We start from the raw sequence: 24,256 nt of genomic DNA on the forward strand, positions 1-24,256 counted from the left end.
ACTGCATGCACCCTCATATATACTCTGAGTCTGACGACGGTCCTATTTATAGCAGAAGCATATGCAGCCTCATTATTTAGTCCATGAAAAGAAGGATTGGATTGGACTGAATGTTTCATGCTTCAACAATATGACTAGCTACTTTCTTTCTGACTGTTATTAATTGCCAAGGAAAGGAAGGGAACGTAATTGCATACGAGATCGGAAGAATTCCAGGTAGGTAACCACCATCCATGTATGGCAATTGCATTTACCGACAGATATAAAGTTATCTTTCTCCAGTAAGTCAACATCAAACAAATCAAAGTCAAGTCATTTGGCAAATCCTTTTTGTCTTCTTCATTCTTTGTTAGTATACGTGCCAAACTTAAACATTAATTGATGACCCGGACGCCATTAATTAGGTAATCGTTCGTTCCTATCGGCTAAGCTGGTACATGAAAAAATATAGAAATTTTCAGATTCAACTTATGACTACTTTAGAGCATACTAAAAGTATGAGTTAATCCAACTAACACCCCATTGGTACAAAATATCAGCTTTTAACATTGTATTAGAATGTGAGGGCAACTCAAAGATCATATTTTTTCTTCCTTTATTTAATGTTGAAACGGCCAATTTAGTTTCGTTATTGACATTCTCCCTAAGTAGTACAAAGTTTTTGGATTTTTATATGTTAATCCTGGGATCTTAGCCCAGATGAACATCCCATACCATACGGGAATATTAATTAAAGCATATTGTATGTATGTACGTATACTTTTGCTTATTTCTTTCTTCTTTTTTTTCATGAGAAAGACACAATAATTAATAGAATAAGGTGTCGAAGTTACGCGTACCCAACGACCAAACAACATGATATATACTTTCTTTATTTCCCATCGATTGAATAGTAAACAGTAACACACACAACAACACAATATTACTTGTACAAGAAGGAAGGTGAAGTGATGGATAATGCAATAAATAATTAATTAAGATTAATCGCGAGCAACAACAACGACTGCTTTTCCAGCATTGCGGCCAGAGAAAAGGCGGACGAGCGAAGCAGGACCATTCTCAAGGCCCTCAACAATGTCTTCCGCATAAGTGATGTTGCCTTGTTTGATGTAGGGCACCACAAGATCCAAGAACTTGGGATAGAGGTGATAGAAATCAGGCACAAAGAATCCTTCCATGCGAACACGGTTATAAACGAGATGCATTAAGTTGGTGACTCCTTGGTGCTGCTCAAAATTGTACTGCGAGATCATCCCACACACAGCAATGCGGCCGTGAAGCCTCATATTGAGGAGCACTGCATCAAGCATTTTGCCCCCAACGTTCTCAAAGTAAATGTCGATGCCTTGTGGGAAATACCGTTTCAAAGCAGCGGCCAGGTCTGCCTCTTCCTTATAATTGAAAGCCTCATCGAACCCAAACTTGTTTTTCAATATATCAACCTAACAAAATCAAAATTAGCTGCCTCTTCCTTAGAGTTGATACTGTCATATTGATGATGTTGAAAAGGAAGGAAAGAGATATGTTACCTTTTCTTGACTCCCAGCACTTCCAACAACATAACAACCCATGAGTTTGGCAAATTGGCCAACCAGCTGACCAACAGCCCCAAATGCGGATGAGACGTACACATATTCTCCCTTCTTGGGATTACAGACCTCATAGAAACCAGCATAAGCAGTCATACCAGGCATACCTGTATACATATTATATTATAATAAATTCATTAATTACAACTTTATTACAGGATGAGCTTACAAAAAGCAAAAAGAAAATTAAATTAAAGGGTTTACCTAGAATTCCAGTGTAGTAGGAAAGGGGAACATCAGTGTGGTTTATTTTGAAGAAACTCTGGGTGTTTTTTATGAGAGTATACTCCTCCCATTTTGTTATGCCCCAAACTAAATCGCCTGCCTTGAACTCTGGATGCTTAGAATCTACGACTTTAGACACTCCATATCCAACTATTGGCTGTGCGTGGGGTAAAAAAAGAAGTATATATATTATTATTAGGACAATGTTTGACTCCTGATATATCAGGAGCCATTCCTCCTCAACAACTCACGTGTGTATCTTTTCTGTTTTTGTTTTTCTTTCAACTCCTTTAACTCAAGTCTTTTGTTGGTTTTCTTTAACTTGGGTTAGTTTTAAGGAGGAAGAGACGAAGGCTTGGGTAGGCTACTGCATGTAATATTATTATAAGAAATAGATATAATACATAGGTTAAAATAGTAAAAATATTAAAACGTTCTTCTTCCTCTCTCCGGCAGCTGGTTATCACCTCTTTCTTTCTTTTCCCCTTCTTCTCTCTTCCTCCCTCCGGCTGTTTTTTCTTTCTTTCTTTTTCCTTCTTCTAATTTAGGAATTTTGGTGAAATAAAGACCACCTCTTTTCCTCTTTTTTTTCCACGATCCTCATATCAACAGAAGATAGACCTTCATTTTATTTCCATTTTGCCTGGCTTAGTATGCTGTCTCTGACCATTTTTTTTTCTTTCCATTTTTGCCTAACTTGTTGTGGCTAGAACGGCACCGGCAATTTTTTTTGATTTCACCTCTATTTAGCATGTAAGTTTTCTCCTTTTCCTTTCTTCAACAACCATGAAAATAAAATTTCCAAAAAATAAAAAAACCTGCAAGTCAACCTCCCCTGCCTTCGTCTCTTCCTCCTTAACTTACCCAAGTTTTTTAATAAAAAAAACCAGCAAAAGACTTGACTTAAAGGAGTTTAAAAAAAACAAAAACAAAAAAACACGTGTTGTTTTGTAATTGTAAAGAAGCCACGTTAGCTGTTGAGGAGGAATGGGTATTAGAGAGAGCGAGAGAGAGAGAGAGAGAGAGAGAGAGACAGAAATATTAGAAATTAATAATAGTAAGTAATATTGATTGTGAATTGTGATTGATTCCTACTTACTTTGTCAGTGGCAAAGAAAACAATGCGATCTTGGAGAGTGGAGGAGGCTGCATCATCGCTGTGCTTAACGCCTCGCATGTAGGGATCGCAGGACAAGTAGAGGTTCTTGAGCAGCATGGCCTCTTGGCAATCATCGTCATCTGGCACTCTCAGTTTTATGGTGCTGCTTGTGTTCAAGTACATGTCTGACTCCACCGGAATCGCACTTATGTAATCTCTAGCAAGCACTTGCTGGTTCCTCACTTCCTTCACTTCATCTCCTCCTGCCATTCTTTCTTTTTCTTTTTTTCTAAATCTCAACTTCTCTCTCGCGCTGTCTCTCTCAAACAATTAAAACCAGGTATATTATATATAGATAGATGAAGTCGTCTCGTTTGTTATATCACTGAGATGATGAGAACAGATATATGTTATGTTACCCTTGAGGTGAGGTGAGGAGATTATATATATATATATAGAGAGAGAGAGAAGAGAGAGAGAGAGAGAACAGAAAATGAGAGGTGATGTAAGCACTGGTGTAAGCAAGCACAAGTCCGCTTGATGAGGAGCTCTTCTTCTTTATTTTTTTCACTTGGCTTCATTTGTTGGATTTTTTGGCACGTATTTTGCAATCCATGCTTGAAAATGGAATTCATGGTCAAAACCGGCTTCTCTCTCTCTGGGTTGCAATACCTTTATCCTTATCCTGCCATTTAATTTGTCATGTGCCAGTTGTCGTATTTTAATTTGTCATGTGTCATGTTTTTATTTGCTTCGTTTTTTCGGTGGCTGGGTCTGGGTGGGGGGTTGATTTTTTGTTTTTTTTGAAGGGGTCCAATCCAATGCCCAAGACGTTTGATCGGTCTTTGAATAATTCTAATATAACCCTGATTTGAAGGATGGAAACGTTGTTGTATCTATCTATATATATAAAGCAAAAGGCAGATAATGGTGAAACATTTCAAATATCAGAAAATGCCCTTGGTTAATGTAAACATTAAGAATTCAAATTATTAATTAAATGAGGATAATACGGTAAATTCACACTTTTTCATATTTAAAAAAAGAAAAAGAAAAAGAAAAAGTAGATAATGGATCCTATTTTTATGAAACACAACTACCCATTATCTTTTTTAATTCTAAAATAAATTTAAATTTTTAAAAAAAAAAACCTCTCGCAAGCGCGGAAGCGCGTGCGGAGAGGCTAGTATATCTATATATATAAAGCAAAAGGCAGAGAATGGTGAAACATTCAAAATACCATAAAATGCCCTTTGTTAATTCAAACATTAAGAATTGAAATTATTAATTAAATGAGGATAATATGGTAAATTCACATTTTTTAATATTAAAAAAATTAAAATTAAAAACAAAATAAGATAATAGGTCCTACTTTTATGGAACATAACTACCCTGTTATCTTTTATTAATTCTAAAAATAAAATAAAATAAAAAAAGAAAACCAATTGGCACATGCGTGAGCATGTGTCAAGGGGTTAATTTGTTGGAATGGAAACACATACTAGGGAAAGAGAAAGAAAACAAATGAAGTTGTCCCGCTTGCTCTATCTATCTAATAAACCTAATAATACATACATTATCAACCCTGAAAGATTCTTTTGGGCGCATTTCTATATGGAAAAGTTTAGTAACGTCCCTTTAAACTTCCTAAGCTTTTTATTTTATTTTCAATTTTAATGGAAGTGGCCCTTTGCATTATAATGAAAGTCGTCATCACCTTGCAGGAGAAGATAAGAACAAAGCACCACACTTTATGTGGGAGCAGGATGGACTCATGATTTGAAATAGGGTGGAAAGCCAAGGGTTAATTTATAAGAATGGTACTTATTTAATTACAACGTACATGTGGGGCACATACTAGATTAATAATAATTGTGACAAATTGTCTGTGAAAAATTATTTAGAAAAGGCCTACTCTCTGTCTCTTCTAGAGGAGGATAAATTATTTTTATTATTGAAGGGTACTTAAAGTTATCGTGAATTTTAAGATTTTAGTAAAAGAAAAAAGAAAAAAAAGAAGGGCTTTTCACTAATAGGCCCATTCTAGCATGATATATTATATAAAAACACAGAGTCTATTTGGAGATAAAAATCCAAAACTAAAACTAGCAACTTATTATTTTCTACTTGATTCATTTTTATTTTAATATGTCATGCTAAAATGAGTTTTTGAATAAATATCTAAAAAAAGGGGCTTAGCGACATGAAAATGAAGCAAGTAGGTCTCATTAACATGGAGATCAATCAAATAGGTAACTGGAAAGGTCTGTAATATAAAATGAAATCAAACTCATCATGATTAAGTGAAGAAGAGATACATGATATATGATATAACATAACAGAATAGAGGTCATGTATAATTACAATTATCGGAGTAACAAGTAATTGCTGTGATTATTGATATATATATATAATAAAGTAATTCCTCATCAGGGGCTAGCTTTAGCTTTAGCTTTAGCTTGATTGAGTAGTGGAGTGATTGATGATGAGTATGTTTTGATGGTGGGAGCGGCAGAGGGCGAAACTAGAGTCTCCAGGTATAAAGCCAGTTGAGAAGAATGAATATCCCCGGAGAGTATGGTTCGAAGTGTTCTGTGCCCCGGATTGTAGATGACTAGCTTCCTTTGATGCAACAGGATTACAATTTCACCGTTGTTTAAGATACGCACAAGCGACATCAATCCCAGGTATTCAGACTCCATCTTCTGCGGAATGGTTGTGAAAATAGTCCAAGACGCCTTCACCCCGTATTCATTCATCAACCACACCTCATAATCCGAGCCATGGGGGCTGTAAAGCATACTCAGGCATCCTCCCAAAACCCCCAAACCATAGAAGGAGAAGTTCTTGTCGCCCTCGCCTGGCAGGGGCACGTATCGGTACGTCTCCTCCGTTACATCAAAAGAAACGATTGAGAAAGGCCTCTCAGCAGCAGCAAGCCGGACGACCCAGTGGAGAGCCCCGTTCAATAGGGTGCCCACCACATTAGACAGAAAGTAACAAGGGAGGGTTTTGATGGCAGCTCTCCATGAATTGGTGTTCAAATTATACATGTCAAGGTGGGTGGCGAAATTGCCATTCCTACTGGAACAAGAGGCCCTCACGATTTTGTAATCGTCGTTGCTGGAATCGTAGCCAAAGCCATAGAAGTAGTCCTTACCCGAATAATAATTATTGGTTGGAGGTGGAGGTGGAGGTGGAGGTGGTACTGGTTGAAGTTGCCTGGTGGATGGATTATAAATCATCATATCTTGAGAGTCAAGCACCAAACATAAGAGGCCATTACAAGATCCAACAATCTTCATGTCTTGAACTGCCTGGTGCCTCATCGGGGACTCATGTACCTCCTCCACGACTACTACTCTAGTACTAGTTGTGCGAGCTGCTCCAGCTGCATCTGCCTCTGTTGATCCGGCTTCAATTCTAGTATCGAGTACTTGTACATGTACCGACTTAAGGATGGACAAGGAGGAGGAGAGCATGACTAGTGCTTTTGATGATCTAGTTTTACCATCATCATCACCCTCATCTTGTTTTGTAGAGTGGTTGTGGAGGTGTGACTTGATGAATTTTGGGTCGGAGATGAGAGCAAGCCATGGCTTGCATACGCATCTGAAGCGAAGCAGCGACTTCACCGGCAGCTGCAACAGGATTTCCTCTACAATCTCACAAGGAAGCTGCCGCTGAAGATCTTGTTCATCTTCTTCTTTATTGTTGTTGAGAAATTGATGATCCAATAATGAGGTTTCCATCGATATTGTCGTCGCTTGTTGTTGTTGTTGTTGTTGTTGTTGTTGTGTGGATTGGAGGTTGAGAGTTGATGAGATCCAATGTTGATCCATGTCCATGTGCAGCAGGTTGAGACACTCCATCTAATCTATTCACCTACCTACAAGTAAAATATTCTATCAATTTCAGACCAGCTAGTGTAAAGTGTAAACTAAACTGCACTGCACGCACATACTTATAAATTAATTTGGGAAGGCTCCAGTGCTCCACTCCCAACTTTGGATAAGTACACACTACCTAACAGCAAAACATACATTATTTATAACGAAGACAGTTTATACGTCGTCTACTTGTGCGAGTTACATAATTGCATAATTGCATAATTGCATTGCACCTACCCCAGCCCACGCACGATTATTTGTGTCCACCAATGGAATTTTTACAGGATTCCTAGCTTGTGAGGAGTAAGGATAAGGAATAGCTTTTTTAGAGTTTGATATATATAATATGCATTAATTGGAAGACTAATAAGCTAACAGACAGCCATGAATCCATGAATCCATGAATCCATGATCAGGAAAGTGAGGAGGAAACAACAAGAGTTAGAGACAAGAAGATTATTGATCAAGTTAATAATTCTTGCCTAAAATACATGCAAATTTAAAGAAACAAAGAAGAGTTAACCATGAGCAAACCCCTGATCAGCAAACCCTGAAGAAATAGAAAGAGCAAGCTAGCCACCCCAAAGAAATAGATTGCATCTTCACGAGATATATACAATACAATGCAATCAACCAATCCCATATTTAAACAGAATCTAATCGGAATATGACATCTACTACTTGTTTTGATCCTCTATTCTATATATGTATTAAGATGGGATGGCAAGTTTAATTACCCGCCGCTGACCGCTGACCGCTGATGGATGGAACAAATTAGGCGCTCGATCGCTGGGTGTGAAGCTGCTGCTGCTGCTGCTGCTAGAGATTATTCTTCTTCAAACTGCTTCATTTCCAATCTCTCTCTCTCTCTCTCTCTCTCTCTCTCTCTCTCTCTCTCTCTCTCTCTACTATTGAATGAAATTAATTTGTAAAAGTCATTCGTCGAAGGAGTCTATTGATGAAAATGTCAAATAAAATGGCGTGCTTTTTCAGCTATGACTATCAGATCATCTTCTGCCACAAATTTAGTGATAATCCACCAGGCATCGCCATTATAATATTATAAACTCAAAATGGTCCTCATTTGAAAAAACAAAGGGCAGCAATGCAATAGTCAATTAAAATACAAATATTAAAAACAAATTAAGGGTTTGTGTTCGACAAAAATTCTCTATGGATAAGAATAAAATATATAGAAAAAACCTATTGAAATTTAATTATAGAATTGTCTTTTCTAGTGTCTAGCTAGCTATATATTAAATTATATTTTTGTTTTTGTTTTTTTTCATATATAGAATATAATTTATTGACTAAATTACCCCTTTAAAAGTAACAGAGGTAAAAAGAATTTAATCTTAAATCGATTGAAATTGAAACCAGATGATAAAAATGTTTAAATTAAAATCACAGAAATCTTAATAGTAAAAGAGATAAACCACATGTACTATAAATGACTTTTTACCTTTATTAAATTGGCCAAAGTGGGAATGAAAATGATTGACTCACCTACTTTCCTCTTTTAATTTGTGTGGTGTGTGGTGTGTGGTGTGTGCGCGGGCGCAATTGGCTGCTGCTGCTGCTGACAAAAGGTTTGCTTGGTCCGATTCGGTTGCCCATTTATCATTGATAAGGCATAAAGGACGTCTCCTATCTTATCAACTTTAAGGTGTAGCAAGTTTTTCAATTATTTTTATTTTTGCTTCATAAAGCACCAGAGTTATTGAATCAATCAATCAATGCGTATTATTATTCAGATTGAAGAAATAAACAGGAGAGAGAAGCATCCAATCCAACGGCATGATTGACAATGCAATTTAACCAAAGCAGGCATCATCACACACTGACAGTACGTTCGTTTGCTCTACTATACAGAATACAGAATACAGAATACAGAATACAGATTACAGATTACTTAGCTAGAATAAGCACGAATTCACATCCATAAACACAGTAACAGACACACTTAGACAACACTCAAGAGTCAAGAGGCACACTGAGATGCACGCACCGGCACAATAAGATATACAACAAAACAAAGGCCATCCAACTAACTAATGGGACACTGAAACCACTTGTTTTCCAACGTTGCGACCACTAAAAAGTCCAACCAATGCTGCAGGTCCATTCTCAAGCCCTTCAGCAATGTCTTCTAAATATACCACTCTTCCCTCTCTTATGCAAGGCAGAATATACTCCAAGTACTTGGGATACAGGTGATAGTAATCCCGGACTGTAAATCCTTGCATATGGATCCGCTTATATATCAGACACATCAAATTCGTCACACCTTCCGGTCGATCAAGATTATACTGTGATATCATTCCACACACTGCAATGCGGCCATGGACTCTCATGTTAAGGAGGACCGCATCAAGCAAATTTCCCCCAACATTCTCAAAGTATATGTCAATGCCTTCTGGAAAGTACCTGATAATGGAAGCAAGTGTGAGTTTAGTATGATCCAATCCAAATCACTGTAGTCACATGATAGTTTCATCTGCAGTCACATAAATTCTCATGAAACTTTTCTTCACTTTTGTGTCATGATTGTCTGATATGTTGGCTATCACATGTCATATCTGCATACCAAATTGTTGATGTGTGATGGGCAGTATGCATAACATCAACAAAAATAATGAAAATAATTCAGATGGCAAAGTTTTTTTTATATCCCTAGTGTGTGTCATCCACATTAACTTCATTCCCTGCACTATATATAAAGAATTCATGAAATGGCACAGTGCTTTCTCAATATGTTTCTTTTTTTTCTTTTCTTTTTTTCGGAATTAGAAGATGGCTAAACCTCATTGCATATGCCTAGTATATACCTAAACTTAATGTTGCATAGCACATTTGCAAGTTACTTTTGCATAAAGTTGCAGAGATAGATGAAGCTCCTCCAAATTTGTGTGGTAGATTGTAAAGTGTTTATGGAAGATTGATGTATACGGATGAAGCTGAAGCTGAAAATATACTCTTCACATGACATATAAATTATTAAATGCACATTCTTCGAGTTTCTGAGCAAAATTTAGGCTCCATTTGCAGCGAACTATGCACTGACCTTTTCAAAGCTGCATTCAGGTCATGCTCTTCCTTATAGTTGAAAGCTTCATCAAATTTAAGCTTATTCTTCAAAAGTTCAACCTAGTATAAAAATACGCAGAAGATTATCATTTTTTGAAAACTACATACAACCAGACACCCCCACAAGCCACATGCAACAATCTTAAACTCCCATACTCATTATTTAAAATATTTAAGTTAATCTTGGAATAAATAACTCCATTGTTAAAAATTTGCACCGAAAGTGAAAAATGCTTTTGGACTTCTGCATTAGAATTTGCACCCAAGAATGTAAAAGGGGAATTACCACTACTCAAACATAAGCAAGAAAATCCAACTAAACAATCATACAATAAATTCTGGAGAGCAGGCAGCCATAGAAAATGGCACCTAAGTTGAAATGAAAAAGTGAACTGAAGGCATACATTTTCCTTACTTCCAAAATTTCAAACAAAAGTCAATAACGAAGAATTTTCAAAAAGAAAACTACAAAATACTCCAACAATGTCAAGCATATATAACTAAGAAATAATATGATATGTTCTACTCTTCCAGATACCAGCAAAGATAGGGCAAGCAAATTGGGGAAAAAGATGCCAACTTTATACCTTTTCTTTACTTCCAGCACTTCCAACAACATAACAACCCAACAATTTTGCAAATTGTCCAACTAGCTGACCAACTGCACCGGATGCTGCTGAAATGAAGACATATTCTCCCTTCTTAGGAGAACAAACTTCGTTGAAGCCTGCATAGGCAGTCATGCCGGGCATACCTATGGAGGAAGGAAAACAGAAATGCGCACAATTTACAGGGGGCTTTGAGGGTATAAGTACAAGAGCATGAAAAAAGCACACACACAGACTGTCCTAGTAGCACGTATTCTGAAACAATTAAAAAGATAAACACAAGACTTCGCTTTACTACTCATAAGTCCCAAACTCCACCATAGTTATCTAGGGGACACAATTGAAGCCGATATCAGAATGTCTCTTATAACTTATGCAACAAATATAAGATCATAAGTGGCCATCAATACAATTTCCAATGGCAAACCATTAATTTAATAATACAAGTGCAAATTGTTGTGTCGGCTTTCTAGAATTCACCAATGAGCTACCATCCCACCCAAGAATTGAAATCCACCGAAGATGTGTAGAGAAAGGTACCAATAGCAATAAATGATTCACAGACACCCCTTTAAGTATGGTTGTTTGAGACACAAAGAAACGGTCTATCCATATGAAACTACGCAGAGCAGAGATCTTCAATCCAAACATCATCGAGGAGCAAACAACTTACCAAGAATGCCGGTATAGTAGGAAAGGGGTACATCAGCGTGTTGGATCTTATGGAAGCTTTCTGGCGTGGTGATTAGGCTAAAATCTTCCCATTTGGTTGTTCCCCAGACTAATTCACCTTCCTTAAAGTCAGGATGCCGGGAATCCAAAACTTTAGCCACTCCATAGCCACTCAAGGGCTGGCCAATGTTTTTCATCAATAATTGATTGTTAACAACTAGAGTCTCAACACTGTATTATACAACATCAACTTGAAATTTCCAAAGACAACAAAAATGGAATCAAAGGTTCTTAATTGGGATGAAATTTCCAAAGACAACAAAAATGGAATCAAAGGTTCTTAATTGGGATGAAATTTCTGCTTCAAAATTAATTTTAAAAACAAATTAGACGCATTTTGTTTTCAGATAAATGAAAGGCAAAGGGAAAATAGAGAATAAGTGATAAGTGGTGGTCTTACAGAGCCAGGGGCAAAGGGTGTAAAATAAGAAGAAGTTTCGTCTCCAGGTTTCCTCATACGGATGCGCATCACAGGATCACAGGACAAGTAGAGGTTCTTGACCAGGACGGAAAGGGGAGCTTCTTCTTCGTGAGGGACTTTCAACTTGATAGTAGCAGTATCGCTAATGTACATGTCTGACTCTTTGGGAACGCCTTCCACATAATTCTTGAATATCACTTGTTTGTTCTTCACTTCCGCCATCGTCGTTTTATCTGTTTGCGTCTCTCTCTCTCTCCCTCACTCTGTTTTCAGCTTTCAGAGTCTTGACGGACGAACAGACCTCTGTTGTTTTTGCATTGTATTTATTTTCGGCTTTATTTTCCTATACTTCAAGTGAAAAGGCCCATCCAAGGCCTAATTTATCTTTACTTCAAGTCAAGTTTTTTGTTTATTGAACACATAACCAAACCCAACCCAACCCAACCCAACCCATCACTTGTTTGATGGGTTAAATTAGTTGGGCCAAGGGTTTATTATCATATGTCCATCTGGAATTAGAAACCGCAATTAAAATCAAGAAAACTAAAATAGAAAACACATCTCAATTCTCAATCAATAATATTAATAATACGCTTACTATTATATTAATTCAGATAACAAGCAAATCAGATCTCTTACAACACTCCAATCCATTCAAGGGGTTGGATTGGATTGAGTTGGGTTGGGTTGGGTTGCTTGGCCAGGCTCCAAGGAAACACCGCAGACTCAAGCAAGAATACATATATCACCAACCACCTACCTAAGTAAACATCTTCCTAACCCATTTAATTTAGTTTAATTTAATTACTACTACAAAGCCTAGAAGCCTAGAAGCCTAGAAGAGGCTACAAGCAACTTGTAGGTTGAACCGTACCGGCCGCTGTTCCGCCTGCATACTTGCATGAAGCTTCAGCTGCTTGGTTCTTGTAAGTGAGCTTCACATCCTCCAATTTGATTCCACTACAAGGGTACTTGGAACTACAATCGAATTTCACAGCCACTTGTGTTGCCGATGTACCGTGAATGTCTTGGTATATCACGTCGCTGATTTTAACTCCAGAAACCTAAACATATATTATTAATTAATACAAGCAAAGCAACACAAATTAATTAAGGTCATGAATTAATTTTGATAGATCATCAAGTCACCAACCAAGTGCATGCATTGTAATTACCTGACCAGGACAACCTTTGTTTCCAGGGCAATAATTTTGATCAATGACGATGGGATTTTGAACATTGACATTTACAATATGTTGGAAAAGAATGTTCCTCGCAAATCCAGTGCTAGGTCTCCCCCAAGACTTAATTCTTACACCATTCTGAGTACCAGTAAAGGTAACCGTTTTAACTGTAACATTTTGGACACCATCCTCTTGTGAGTCCTTTCCTAAGCTCCCAATACTACACCAACAATTAAACAATTAAACAACCAAACAAAATGCTAAATTAGTTTATTATTATTAATTCACATGTACTGTAGGAGCGTGCAGGGGCTAGTTACGTACCTGATTCCATGGCCGGGTCCACATGCAACGTTTTCAATCCACAAATTGGTGGTGCCAGGGCCAATTGAGACACAATCATCACCAGTTGCAATTTTGGAGTTGAGAATGGTGACTTCCGACGACATTTGAACGTGGATGCCATCGGTGTTGGGGCTGTTACCGGAGGCGGAAACCTTCACACCTTGCATTTTCACATTTTGACACCCGTTGATCACTATGTGGAACATTTGGCTGTTTAGGGATGCTAATCCATTCACCACAATGTTGTTGGAGCTGGAAAAACCCAGTGTCTGCACATGCATGCATACATACATAACTTAATTAGGGGCTTGTCTTCGTGTGGCAACATACATACATACATACATATATGAATATGATGATCATGCTTCATGATTCATGATTCATGTGTATGCATTAACAAATTAATTATATCCTTCCTTGGAGCTTGGTGCAAGCAAAAGCAATTAATATATCATGCAAATTATTCAAGGGTATAATAAATAAATAAGTACATGCATATTTGTGGCGTTATTCATCATCAATGATGTTGTTCCTTTCCTTGTTAATGCTATTAATTGTAATAATTAAGAGGGATGATCAGTTACCCAATTCCCCGTATTTATTAGAGGTGTAAACAGTCATCCTTAAATTTAAAAACCGTCGGCGCCAGAGGTAGTTTGCATGCATGAGGGGCATTTGGTTAGCTAGGGACAAGCTGATCAAGTAAAAATATGAACAGTACGTAACCGCTCAAATAAAAATATTACTTAATGCCCACTTTTCTTAATATATATCTATTATCTATCATATGACCTTTAATTGTATTAAAAATTAAAATAAAAAGTAATTGATTTGATTATAATTAATTTATATATCATTGCCTTAAAATAAAGGGAAGGAATTACTACTTACGGTTGCTCCGCGGGGACAACTCTTGGTTGACGCCTTGCAAGCCCACAAGCCAGTGCCCTGTCCGTCGAGAAGTCCTCCGGAAATGGTGACCCCGTTCACATGCTCAAACAAGATCCAGTTACCGGCGTTTCCAATGACGCGGTAGTCGGAGGGGGCCACCAGGGTGCCGTCAATGCGGAAGGTGATGGCGTTGTTCTTGCAAGGCCCGCTGAAGGCAGCATTTTGAACCAGGAACCTCCCAGCGGGGACATAAATCACAGCGGGCTGCACGGACGCACAAGCTTTAGACCAGGCAGAGAGGAAGACCTTGGTTGAGTCAGTCTTGCCATCTGCTATGGCTCCTAAGCTGGTCACGCTGTAGGTTAGGTCTGCGGCATTCGCACCGCCCATCATCAAGACTAGTTGTGAGAGAAGGAGGAGGAGGAGGAGGGTTTTGGGGTTTGCCATTTGCTTTCACTAACTAACTATAGGCTATAGCTCTAGCTGGAGGATGAGTTGAAGGAGGAGTCTGGAGATGTGGAAGTTGAAACGGTTTGAGGGGTATTTATAGAGACGAGAGAGAGAGAGAGACAACCTTGTAGTTGGTAGTTAGTTACTAGTGCATAGAGAGAGCATTGAAAGAAGAGTAGAGATAAGGAAAGAGGGGTATATTGCTTTTCTCAACTTTGGCTCTACTTTACCAAAATGACCTTACGTAACTAACTAACTAACTAGCTGGGTGGTTTTTTCGCTTCTACTTTTGAATTGTAATCAGGAATACGCAATGCATGCATCACATTCTAAAGCTCTTGCTAGCTTCCAATCATGCGCAACTTCTGTGCCTTCAATTCATGCGCAACTTCACGTACCTCTTTTTTTTCTTCATATTTTGTCATCCTGCCGTTTTAAAATCCAGAATGAAATCATTATTACGTGTGAATATGTGAATATGTGATTACCCAAAACAATAAACTTGTCCTCGGATCCGTTTATAGTAGGAAAATACCAAAAACAAATTATAGTGGGACTTGAGCAACCGCATAATGTATATGTATATGCAGTGCAGGATCTCCTAACCTTCTCATAGATTCATGTAAATGCAATATTAACGGACCCCGTACCGTATATATATCTATATATCAGGTTTTGAGGTTGACGTCATATTTTATGAATACATGAATTAATTCATGTGTGCTACTGTTTAACTTTTTTAGGAAATTATTATATAGGTTAATTAGGTTATGGTAATGTTGTAATTTGAAGAAAAATGGAGGGTACGTACGTAAATCTAATTCCTTATACAAATAGGAGGGGAAAATCCAGCGCGGGGTAGACGACGTGACAAATGCGATGCGAATGGATCGTAGAAAACGGAGACGCAAGCGGCGGTGTCATGCCCAAAACCCAAGGCTCGCGGCTCTCCTCCTCCGTCTTGTTTGAGTGTGTGTTTTTGTTGTTGTTCTTTTCAGTTTGCTTTTTGGTTTCGAAGGGTTCGATTCCCATACTATTAATAAAATATTATTTCATACATTCCCCAAATCTGAAGATTCCTATAAAAACTGCCTAACTATAAAAAAAAAAAAAAAAAAAGTAGCAGCTAAACTGCTTCATACATATTATATTATAATATATGCAGCTCTCTCTCTCTCTCTCTCTCTCTCTAATATTTTATACATTCCCCATATCTGAAGATACCTATAAAAACTGCCTACCTATAAAAAAAAAAGTAGCGGCTAAACTGCTTCGTACATATTATAATATATGCACCTCTCTCTCTCTCTCTCTCTCTCTCTCTCATTAACGCTTGTTTGTTCGACATTATGCTCTATGTTGCTCGTTGAGATATCCCATTCATCTACCAACCATGGATGATCATGTCATGTGCTTGGAAGTAATTAAACAATTTTTACAAAAGGAGCTAGAGGGAGAGAAAGAATATTAGGTTGATAATTAAGTAAATTTTCCCACAAAAATGCCATGTGTTGTGCAGATTCATCGATAATTAATTTAATAGCGTGATCATCAAGAGATTGCAAGAGCCATATATAGTCGTTGATGAGAAATGTACTGTTTATCTTTAATCATATGTACAGTATACTAATTATGTTTCCCCATTACAATACAATTTACATACGCTAGCTATAAGCTATTGACTTACTAGGTGTATTAATGTATGTATACTATTAGTGCATGTGCATGTGCATCTCCTCCTTTAATGTTGCCCGCTCACATGCATGAGGATCGATAATACATTTGGAATGAATAAAGGATGGTAGGAATGTTTTGTCTGGCTGGCAGATCAAGTTTTTTTACCCCATGTTTCACCTAATATATAACTATATGCAACATGAATATATTTGATCAGTGTTTTTGGGACGTCCATGTTAGGCAGCAAAGCTCATGAATTAGTGCTGCTTGCTTCTTTCAAGGGATTCCCTTTTTCAGGCCATTTTTCTTTGTGAAGAGCTACAGCCATGTGATTAGTATTGACCTTAATTATTACACTTCAACATATATACAAGTTTGACAATTTGAATTATTTGAAATACAATGTAAAATAATAAGCCTCATCAACTTATTTGAGGAATTCCTCAACTAAAAGCTTTCTCTCATTATGTATATATAGGTTAGGCATATCAACTTATACAAACAAGACAATAAAATTGTATATTCTTAAAATTGAGGAGGAGCTCCTCCTTAAAATCAATGGAATTTTGACACTTGTCAAATTTTAACAACATTGACAAAATTTCAACAAAAAAAGTATAAACAATATTAAAATAATTTAATACTATCAAAACCACATTGGTTGTAAGGAGGAGCTCCTCCTCAATCTTAAGGAGCCAAGCTTTTTCCATACTATATATATATTGCAAATAAATTATTCATGCCTATATAATCGTCCTAAAATCCACTTAATTAATTAACAAGGTTGCGATAGATGTCTACTATAACAAATGAGATTTTGACACTTATCAATTTTATTTAACTTTTTCTTTTTATGAAATATTTTTAACTTTTTTTGTTTTGGAATATGACAAGTGTCAAAATCCTATATGCATTGAGAAGGAACTCCTCCTTAATTTTAAGGAGCGAAGCCTTGCTCCGAAATTAAGTTCCTCCCAATTAAGGGAGAAAAAAGTGAGGAAAAAGAAAGCTTTCATTCTTACCGTAATTGGGTCTTAGGAATGAAGAATAATAGAAAATGACAGGTACCATCCAACTATTTTTTCCTTGATGGATGGAGAGGTGACGTTGTGTAAAAAAGTGGTACAATTAAGCCTACCTTTTGAAACGGTAGTGCAATGCATGATCTCAATTATTTTAACTAGTATTCTACGGATCGAGATGACATTGTTTACGGTCCATAGTCATCCAAATTAGGTCAAAATCACATGATTTCTTACCCAAACCCACTGTAAATAGTCAAACTAAACAAATCTGGCGCCTAAATTAACGCAGCTAGCGGCGAACCCACTAAATGTTATATATATTTATTTTGTAATATTTTTCTGCAATATATTATGAGTGATGTTTCAACTGTTTGAAACGTATTTACTGACTACATTGTTGACCTCATCTTTTATACAAGTGGGTTCTATATATATTAGTGGGATCTATCTCTATTAGAAGGGTAGTTAATAAAATAATCAATAAATGTGATCCAAATAGCATTATTGATATATAATTAACGATGGATTGTGATAATGTGTTACACACAAACGTGTTAAGTGGATAAAACTTAAAAGATTAGATATAAATGAGTAGCTGCTTTGAGTCTTGACTTGGAGAATGGGCTCAATCAAAAGTTGCAACCCTAAACCCTAATGAGACAAAGCTAGGCTAGCCATGGACTGAGCCTTGCATTTGTCTCAAGTTTAGCCCACATTTCTTTAACAGGCCTTGTGACTAAATACTAATGTGTTAGGGCTAAATGCTAAATATATATATGAAATTATGAATATGAATATGATAAATATCGAGTGTTGTATACTCAAAAATATTCGGGTCCGCTGTAAGCCAGCCTAGCACAAGATGCTCCGATTCTAAGAATTCCCCACGTTGTCTCTTGGATCGGAGACATCCAAAACAATACGCTTAATTCATGGTGCCATGACATGTATATTAGCTAGCGTTGGTGTGTGTGTGACAATGGATATAGCTGATGATCATGTCATGTGTGATTATTCGAAAAGGATCTATAGATTGAATTTTACATAACTGTGTCTGTCAGTAGCACTACTGTAATAGCTGAGGTGTCATGATGAGTTGGCATTAGTTGTTTTCGGTGTAATTAGTGTCTTAGCAAGCAAACTGTAATCACAGTATATAAAGGCTCAACAGAGCTGATGTAATTCATTTCAGTGAAAAATCAGAAAGAAATCTAGAATATTCTCAAAAACGTTCTCTCTGTTCTTTTGCTTCTTACTCTTTGTTAACATACTGCACCACCACCATTGCCACCATATACCTACGTAACATATATACGACCATCACATTAATTGTTGAGTGCAATTTGTATAACAAAGAGAGTCACATTTAAGTTAACCATTATTAATGAAACAAACTGTCGGTCCAAAATATCTTAAGTATGGGGTTCAATTTTACTTTTTGATTCATTCATTCATCAACTTCTTCATTAATTTTGATCATCATCATCACACAAGCTAATCATTTAATTAAGGGGAGATGGCGCCTAACATTGCTGTCACCTTGGTGTTGTTGATAGGATTGTTTGAACGCTGCTCATCAGCTACCGCAGCGTACAATGTCGTGACCTTTGGTGCAAGAGGGGATGGGAACACAGACTCAACCAAAGCATTCCTTCGGGCATGGTCAGCGGCATGCTCCACGTCGGTCAGAGGGGCAGCCACAGTATACGTTCCTCGAGGCAGTTTCTTAATAAAACCGGTGGTGTTTAGCGGGCCATGCAGAAGCAGCAGAGTTACGTTTCAGATGGATGCCACCGGGACCAGTCTCGTAGCCCCATCCAATTATTGGGAACTTGGAAACTCAGGAACTTGGATTTTGTTCATTAAGGTCACCGGCCTTTCTGTCTACGGTGGAACAGTGGACGCGAGGGGACATGCGTATTGGCAATGCAGGAGATACGGAAAGAGTTGCACGGCAGGAGCAAGGGTACGTATATGTATATAGTACATGGACACACACATATTATATATATATACATTATACCTAGTTCAGCCAAACATAAATAACATATATCCCTATATTTATATATTCAGTCAGTATCGTTGTTTTGGTGTAATAATGTGGTGGTGAGCGGGTTAAGATCCATGAACAGCCAGACGATGCATATGGCGATTGACAATTGCAACAATGTTGTGGTTAAAAACGTAAAAATAAGAGCCCCGAGCTCAAGTCCTAACACGGATGGCATCCACATAGAAGCTTCCACGGGGGTTACCGTCAGTGGCAGCACCATTATGACTGGCGATGACTGCATTTCAATCGGCTCCGGCTCCAAGAATTTGTGGCTTGAACGCATTGCCTGTGGCCCTGGGCATGGAATAAGGTACGTAAAAGAGAGTTACCCACCCTTTTCTTCTTTCTTGGACAGATTTTTCATATATAATATCTGTCGAAACTGGAGATAGAAGAAGAAAATAATTTAATGTTTCCCTTAAATTTGACAGCATTGGCAGTCTTGGGGATAATGCGAATGAAGATGGTGTCCAAAATGTGACGGTAACAAATTGTGTGTTTACTAAAACCCAAAACGGGGTACGCATCAAAACATGGGCCAGAGCTAGCAATGGTTATGCAACAAATATTGTTTTCCGCAATCTTATCATGAAAAATGTCAATAACCCCATCATCATTGATCAAAAATACTGCCCTGGTAATCAAGGTTGTCCTCGTCAGGTAATTAACTAATAACTAATTTTTTGCTACATTAGACTTCCACTCTGCACCAAGCATCCGATTGATTAATTGATTGATTGATTGATTGATTGATTGATTGATTGATTTCTTTCTTAATTACTTTTACAATGAACAACAGAGCTCTGGTGTGAAAATTAGTAGAGTGACATACACGAACATAAGGGGAACATCTGCCTCAAAAGTAGCCATGAATTTCTATTGCAGCTCTAGTAATCCCTGTTGGGGACTGAAGCTGCAAGACATAAGGCTTACTTACTTGAACAAGGCAGCCACATCCTATTGTGCCAACGCAGGTGGGAGCAGTAGCGGAGTGGTCATACCAAGAAGTTGTTTCTGAATTGTGTACATGTATGAACAACAATTCATTTATGACGTCACCACCACCTTTTATCGTGATTAATTACCTATGATCTTAATATAACATATACTGTTTATCTATTATTTTTGGTTTTTCTTCTTTAGAAAAGATTGTATTACAATCAATCTTGCAACTGTATAGTACGTATATTTCGATTTCCTTAATTCAATACTTTGAATAATTAAGCATTTAACATTTCCACAACTTCCAATTGGTTAGATATAAATTAAGGAATACGAAAAAAGAAATATATATGTATATGTAGCTTTTGTTTTTCTAAGATTTGTCAGAATGATATACAAGCAAACAACTTGGTTATTAATGAAACATGCGTGAAGTTGATGATCATAATTGAGTAGTGGATAAAATTAATAAAATAGTCGCACTTTTTTTTATTGGCTCCCCTTCGAAGTTGAAAAAATGTATATATATATTAATATCGTTGGGAACCCTTTCACATGGTTGCAAGTTTCTTTACATAAGTAAGATATTGAACTCAGTAAGTAGTGGGATGCAGACTTGTCTTTTTGAAATTTAACAAGTTTGTCTCTCTCTTTAGACTTTTCAGATTACAAGCGAGTTTGAATAAATAATAGTAAAAATGATGTATTGTGTGCTGATAATTGCTAGCTACGTACTAGTGGTACGTAAGTGAGTACGGCATATATGGCCCATGTTAATTATTTGCCAATAAATAACTTCCTATTTTTTGGGTCAAACAAATAGAAACTTTATTAAAGACTAATACAAACGATTACATGTTAAGCTAAAAAGATTAAATAGCCAACTTGATGCCATGCCATGACTTATATAATTAAGGGGAGGGGATAACCTGCTTAATTAAGGGAATATATATTATTAACTTGAACTTGATGGTCCAAACCAAAGGTCATGATGAATCACTCAATGATTAGAACTTAGAAGAAGAAGCAGAAGCAGAAGCAGAAGCAGAAGCAGTATACACAAGTTAGTGGATGGATCATGCAAAGCAATATTGCAATGTGCAAGGTCGTCTTGTTAATTTTCTTATGTTGTGGTACGTACTTGACCACTGTTTATGGCTCTCTTTGTTCGGCGACTTCTCCGCCTGCTACTGCTCCGGGTTTCCTCCACGTGTCACATGACACCCCAAATGCAATTCATGTTACCTGTGCTGTCTGTATATCTATCTCATTCCTTACGTAAGCTCCTTGCCAAAACCCTAATTAACTACCAAATCCAACCAACACAACATATAATATATATCATCGCCGTCTTTCGCTCTCTCTCTCTCCTTCTCTACTGCCTGTCTATGCGTATAATATATGATGATCATGTATAAGTTATCACATGCATGCATGTCTGATGTCTCCGTACTTATCACAATCACATGTACCTGCTACAGCTTATAGCCGCCGCAACCCAAAGCTAACGTTCGTTCGACGACGTGCAAATACAATATACTTTTTGACTTTTGTTAATCTCAGCATAATCAATAAAGCTGCACCGCAGCCTTGTTACCACCGCACCACTTACAGAATCTAGCTAGCGTGTCATGTATTATGTACAGCTAGCTATAAATACCTCCAAACTATTGCCTGCTTTTGCAGCATCCCAAGTATACGTATTTTTATCTCATCGTAAAAATGGCTTATAGAAACATCTGCAACTGCAACAATTATTGTGTAGTAGTAGTTGTGTTATTTATGGGCGTACTATCATCCAATGCAGCAGCAGCAGCTAGCAATAGTTTTAATGTGATGAAGTTTGGTGCAAAACCAGATGGGAAAACAGATTCCACCCAAGCATTCGTGAAGACATGGGCATCAGCATGCAGCTCTGCTTCTGGTCAAGCCAATGCTGTCATGTATGTCCCCAAAGGAAGGTTCTTGATTAAGGCTGTGGTGTTCAGAGGTCCTTGCAAGACTAGAAGAGTTACAGTTCGGATAGATGGAACCCTCGTGGCCCCCACAGACTATTGGGCTTTGGGCAACTCAGGCTACTGGATTTTATTCATTAAGGTCACCGGAGTTACAGTGGTGGGTGGTTCCCTCGATGCCAAGGGTGCTGCATTTTGGGCTTGCAGGAGATCTGGGAAGACTTGCCCTGTTGGAGCTAGGGTCGGCACTTTCATTTACTTATGTTAAATTAACTTAAATTTATAGACTAATTATATATTAACTATCTATGTACTTGTGTGCCTGCAGTCGATAACGTTCAATTGGGCAAACAACATTGTGATCACTGGTTTAACATCCATCAACAGTCAGCAAACTCACCTTGTAATCAACAGCTGCAACAACGTGGTTGTTCGAAACGTGAAGCTGATTGCTCCGAGTGAAAGCCCCAACACAGACGGCATTCATGTGCAGAGCTCAGCTGGTGTAACCATCACCGGCAGCATCTTGCAAACTGGAGACGATTGCATATCAATTGGTCCTGGCACCACAAACCTCCATATCAGTAACATCAAGTGCGGCCCAGGCCATGGCGTAAGGTAATCCCTATATATAATATCAATTGGATCATAGGTTTTTTTTTTCTTTCCTTTTTCTTTAATTTATTTACAAATTGGGCTTTTGGCTTAGGCCTGTCAACCGTCCATACATTTAATATTGCCATGGAGTGGAGTGGATCATATGTATTATGCAATTAACTTACGGGCTTAATTAAACATTCAAAATTAGCCAAAGAAATTAATTAACAATGGCTTGTAGATTGCAATAGTGATTTCATTGATTTGGTGATTGTTTGCAGCATTGGAAGTCTAGGCAAGGAGCTGAAGGAAGATGGTGTACAAAATGTGACGCTAACAAATGCAGTTTTCAGTGGATCAGACAATGGAGTACGAATAAAGTCATGGGCTAGGCCCAGCACTGGCTTCGTAAGGAACATTCTCTTCCAAAACATCATCATGAGGAACGTTGAAAACCCGATCATCATTGATCAGAACTATTGCCCAAATAACCAAGCCTGTCCTAATCAGGTATTAATGATTGTGATTGTGTGTGTGTGTGTGTGTATATATATATATATATAAGGGTTTAATCCCTTCATTAATTCCTCCTCATTTATCTGATTCTGATCTGATGTGGTTTTTCCGTTGGATACAGAGTTCGGGTGTGAAGATTAGTCAAGTGACGTACAGAAATATACAGGGGACGTCGGCAACGGCAGAGGCAGTAACATTTGACTGCAGCCCTAGTCATCCATGTACAGGGATTAGATTGCAAAACATTAAGCTTACATATATGAACAGGGATGCCACATCATCATGTAAGAACATTGACGGAACCAGCAATGGACTACTGGTGCCTGAAAGTTGTCTATAATAAATCTATATATGTAACTTTTGACGTGCGTACGTGTGTATCTATGTGATCGGAATTACCAGTGGATGGATCATGGATGGATGGCTCTTACATGGATTTATATAATGTATGTCACACATGTGTAATGGATCACTGAGTCTATAGTCTCATATATGTCAGTCAAAAAAGGATGCAAGTAGCTAGCTAGCTATCGAGAGGAGAGAGAGGTGAGAGCAGAGCAGCAGCATATAAATATAATAGTTATCCAATTCCAACTCAATCTCATGCAGCGTGCGTAAGTTAGGTATATGTCAACTTTAGTTAATAGATAATCGCACACGTAGAATAATTGAAAACAAATATTGGTCGTATCGTAACTTTTTAAAAAATAATTATAAGCAGTAAACAAACGTAGAAGAATCTGTGTATTATTCTCATTGTGTTGATGATGTCATAATACGGTTGAACATGTGACGCGATCAAAGTTTTCATAGTAATTTGTAATTATCTGTAATTAAAAATTCAGATGAGTGACTCGTAATAAAAATTGATATAGGCATATAATTGTTTTATTTTACCTATATAGTATGCAATTGGGAAACGTCATTGACCATTTCAACGCTATAGAGAGTATAGAGTATAGTACACGAA

At 37.5% G+C, this 24,256-nt stretch overlaps 6 protein-coding genes across 8 annotated transcripts; 2 read left to right on the top strand and 4 right to left on the bottom strand.

Annotated features, from left to right (window-relative positions):
• LOC18771701 (2-alkenal reductase (NADP(+)-dependent)) lies at positions 837-3,865 on the bottom strand. 2 transcript variants are annotated; one of them, XM_020568359.1, is made up of 4 exons: positions 2,983-3,865; positions 1,794-2,028; positions 1,530-1,696; positions 837-1,442 (listed from the first exon to the last, which is right to left on the bottom strand). In XM_020568359.1, exons 1-4 carry the CDS (start codon positions 3,181-3,183, stop codon positions 981-983), a joined length of 1,065 nt encoding a protein of 354 aa, XP_020423948.1. In that variant the 5' UTR covers positions 3,184-3,865; the 3' UTR covers positions 837-980. The 2 variants fall into 2 exon arrangements, with proteins under 2 accessions (XP_020423948.1, XP_007203000.1); XM_007202938.2 differs by having other exon boundaries at positions 1,794-1,971; positions 2,914-3,510.
• Positions 5,165-7,834, bottom strand: LOC18770033 (F-box/kelch-repeat protein At3g23880). Of its 2 annotated transcripts, XM_020568358.1 has the most exons (3): positions 7,541-7,834; positions 6,878-6,939; positions 5,165-6,802 (listed from the first exon to the last, which is right to left on the bottom strand). In XM_020568358.1, the coding sequence occupies exon 3, from the start codon at positions 6,783-6,785 to the stop codon at positions 5,343-5,345; it is 1,443 nt and encodes a 480-aa protein (XP_020423947.1). In that variant the 5' UTR covers positions 6,786-6,802; positions 6,878-6,939; positions 7,541-7,834; the 3' UTR covers positions 5,165-5,342. The 2 variants fall into 2 exon arrangements, with proteins under 2 accessions (XP_020423947.1, XP_007204329.2); XM_007204267.2 differs by lacking the exon at positions 6,878-6,939.
• LOC18771345 (2-alkenal reductase (NADP(+)-dependent)) lies at positions 8,559-11,983 on the bottom strand. Its single transcript, XM_007202245.2, has 5 exons — positions 11,631-11,983; positions 11,172-11,349; positions 10,478-10,644; positions 9,868-9,950; positions 8,559-9,230 (listed from the first exon to the last, which is right to left on the bottom strand). The coding sequence occupies exons 1-5, from the start codon at positions 11,871-11,873 to the stop codon at positions 8,855-8,857; spliced, it is 1,047 nt and encodes a 348-aa protein (XP_007202307.1). The 5' UTR covers positions 11,874-11,983; the 3' UTR covers positions 8,559-8,854.
• On the bottom strand, positions 12,247-14,678 carry LOC18769382 (polygalacturonase-like). The gene is made up of 4 exons (XM_007204301.2): positions 14,072-14,678; positions 13,160-13,449; positions 12,827-13,055; positions 12,247-12,715 (listed from the first exon to the last, which is right to left on the bottom strand). The coding sequence occupies exons 1-4, from the start codon at positions 14,516-14,518 to the stop codon at positions 12,497-12,499; spliced, it is 1,185 nt and encodes a 394-aa protein (XP_007204363.2). The 5' UTR covers positions 14,519-14,678; the 3' UTR covers positions 12,247-12,496.
• On the top strand, positions 18,740-20,294 carry LOC18771379 (polygalacturonase-like). Its single transcript, XM_007203263.1, has 4 exons — positions 18,740-19,189; positions 19,297-19,586; positions 19,708-19,936; positions 20,076-20,294. Exons 1-4 carry the CDS (start codon positions 18,740-18,742, stop codon positions 20,292-20,294), a joined length of 1,188 nt encoding a protein of 395 aa, XP_007203325.1.
• LOC18770358 (polygalacturonase-like) lies at positions 21,941-23,696 on the top strand. The gene is made up of 4 exons (XM_007202887.2): positions 21,941-22,414; positions 22,502-22,791; positions 23,052-23,280; positions 23,408-23,696. Exons 1-4 carry the CDS (start codon positions 21,941-21,943, stop codon positions 23,624-23,626), a joined length of 1,212 nt encoding a protein of 403 aa, XP_007202949.1. The 3' UTR covers positions 23,627-23,696.

The sequence above is a fragment of the Prunus persica genome, chromosome G7 (assembly GCF_000346465.2).
Source record: "Prunus persica cultivar Lovell chromosome G7, Prunus_persica_NCBIv2, whole genome shotgun sequence".
Taxonomy (NCBI): domain Eukaryota; kingdom Viridiplantae; phylum Streptophyta; class Magnoliopsida; order Rosales; family Rosaceae; genus Prunus; species Prunus persica.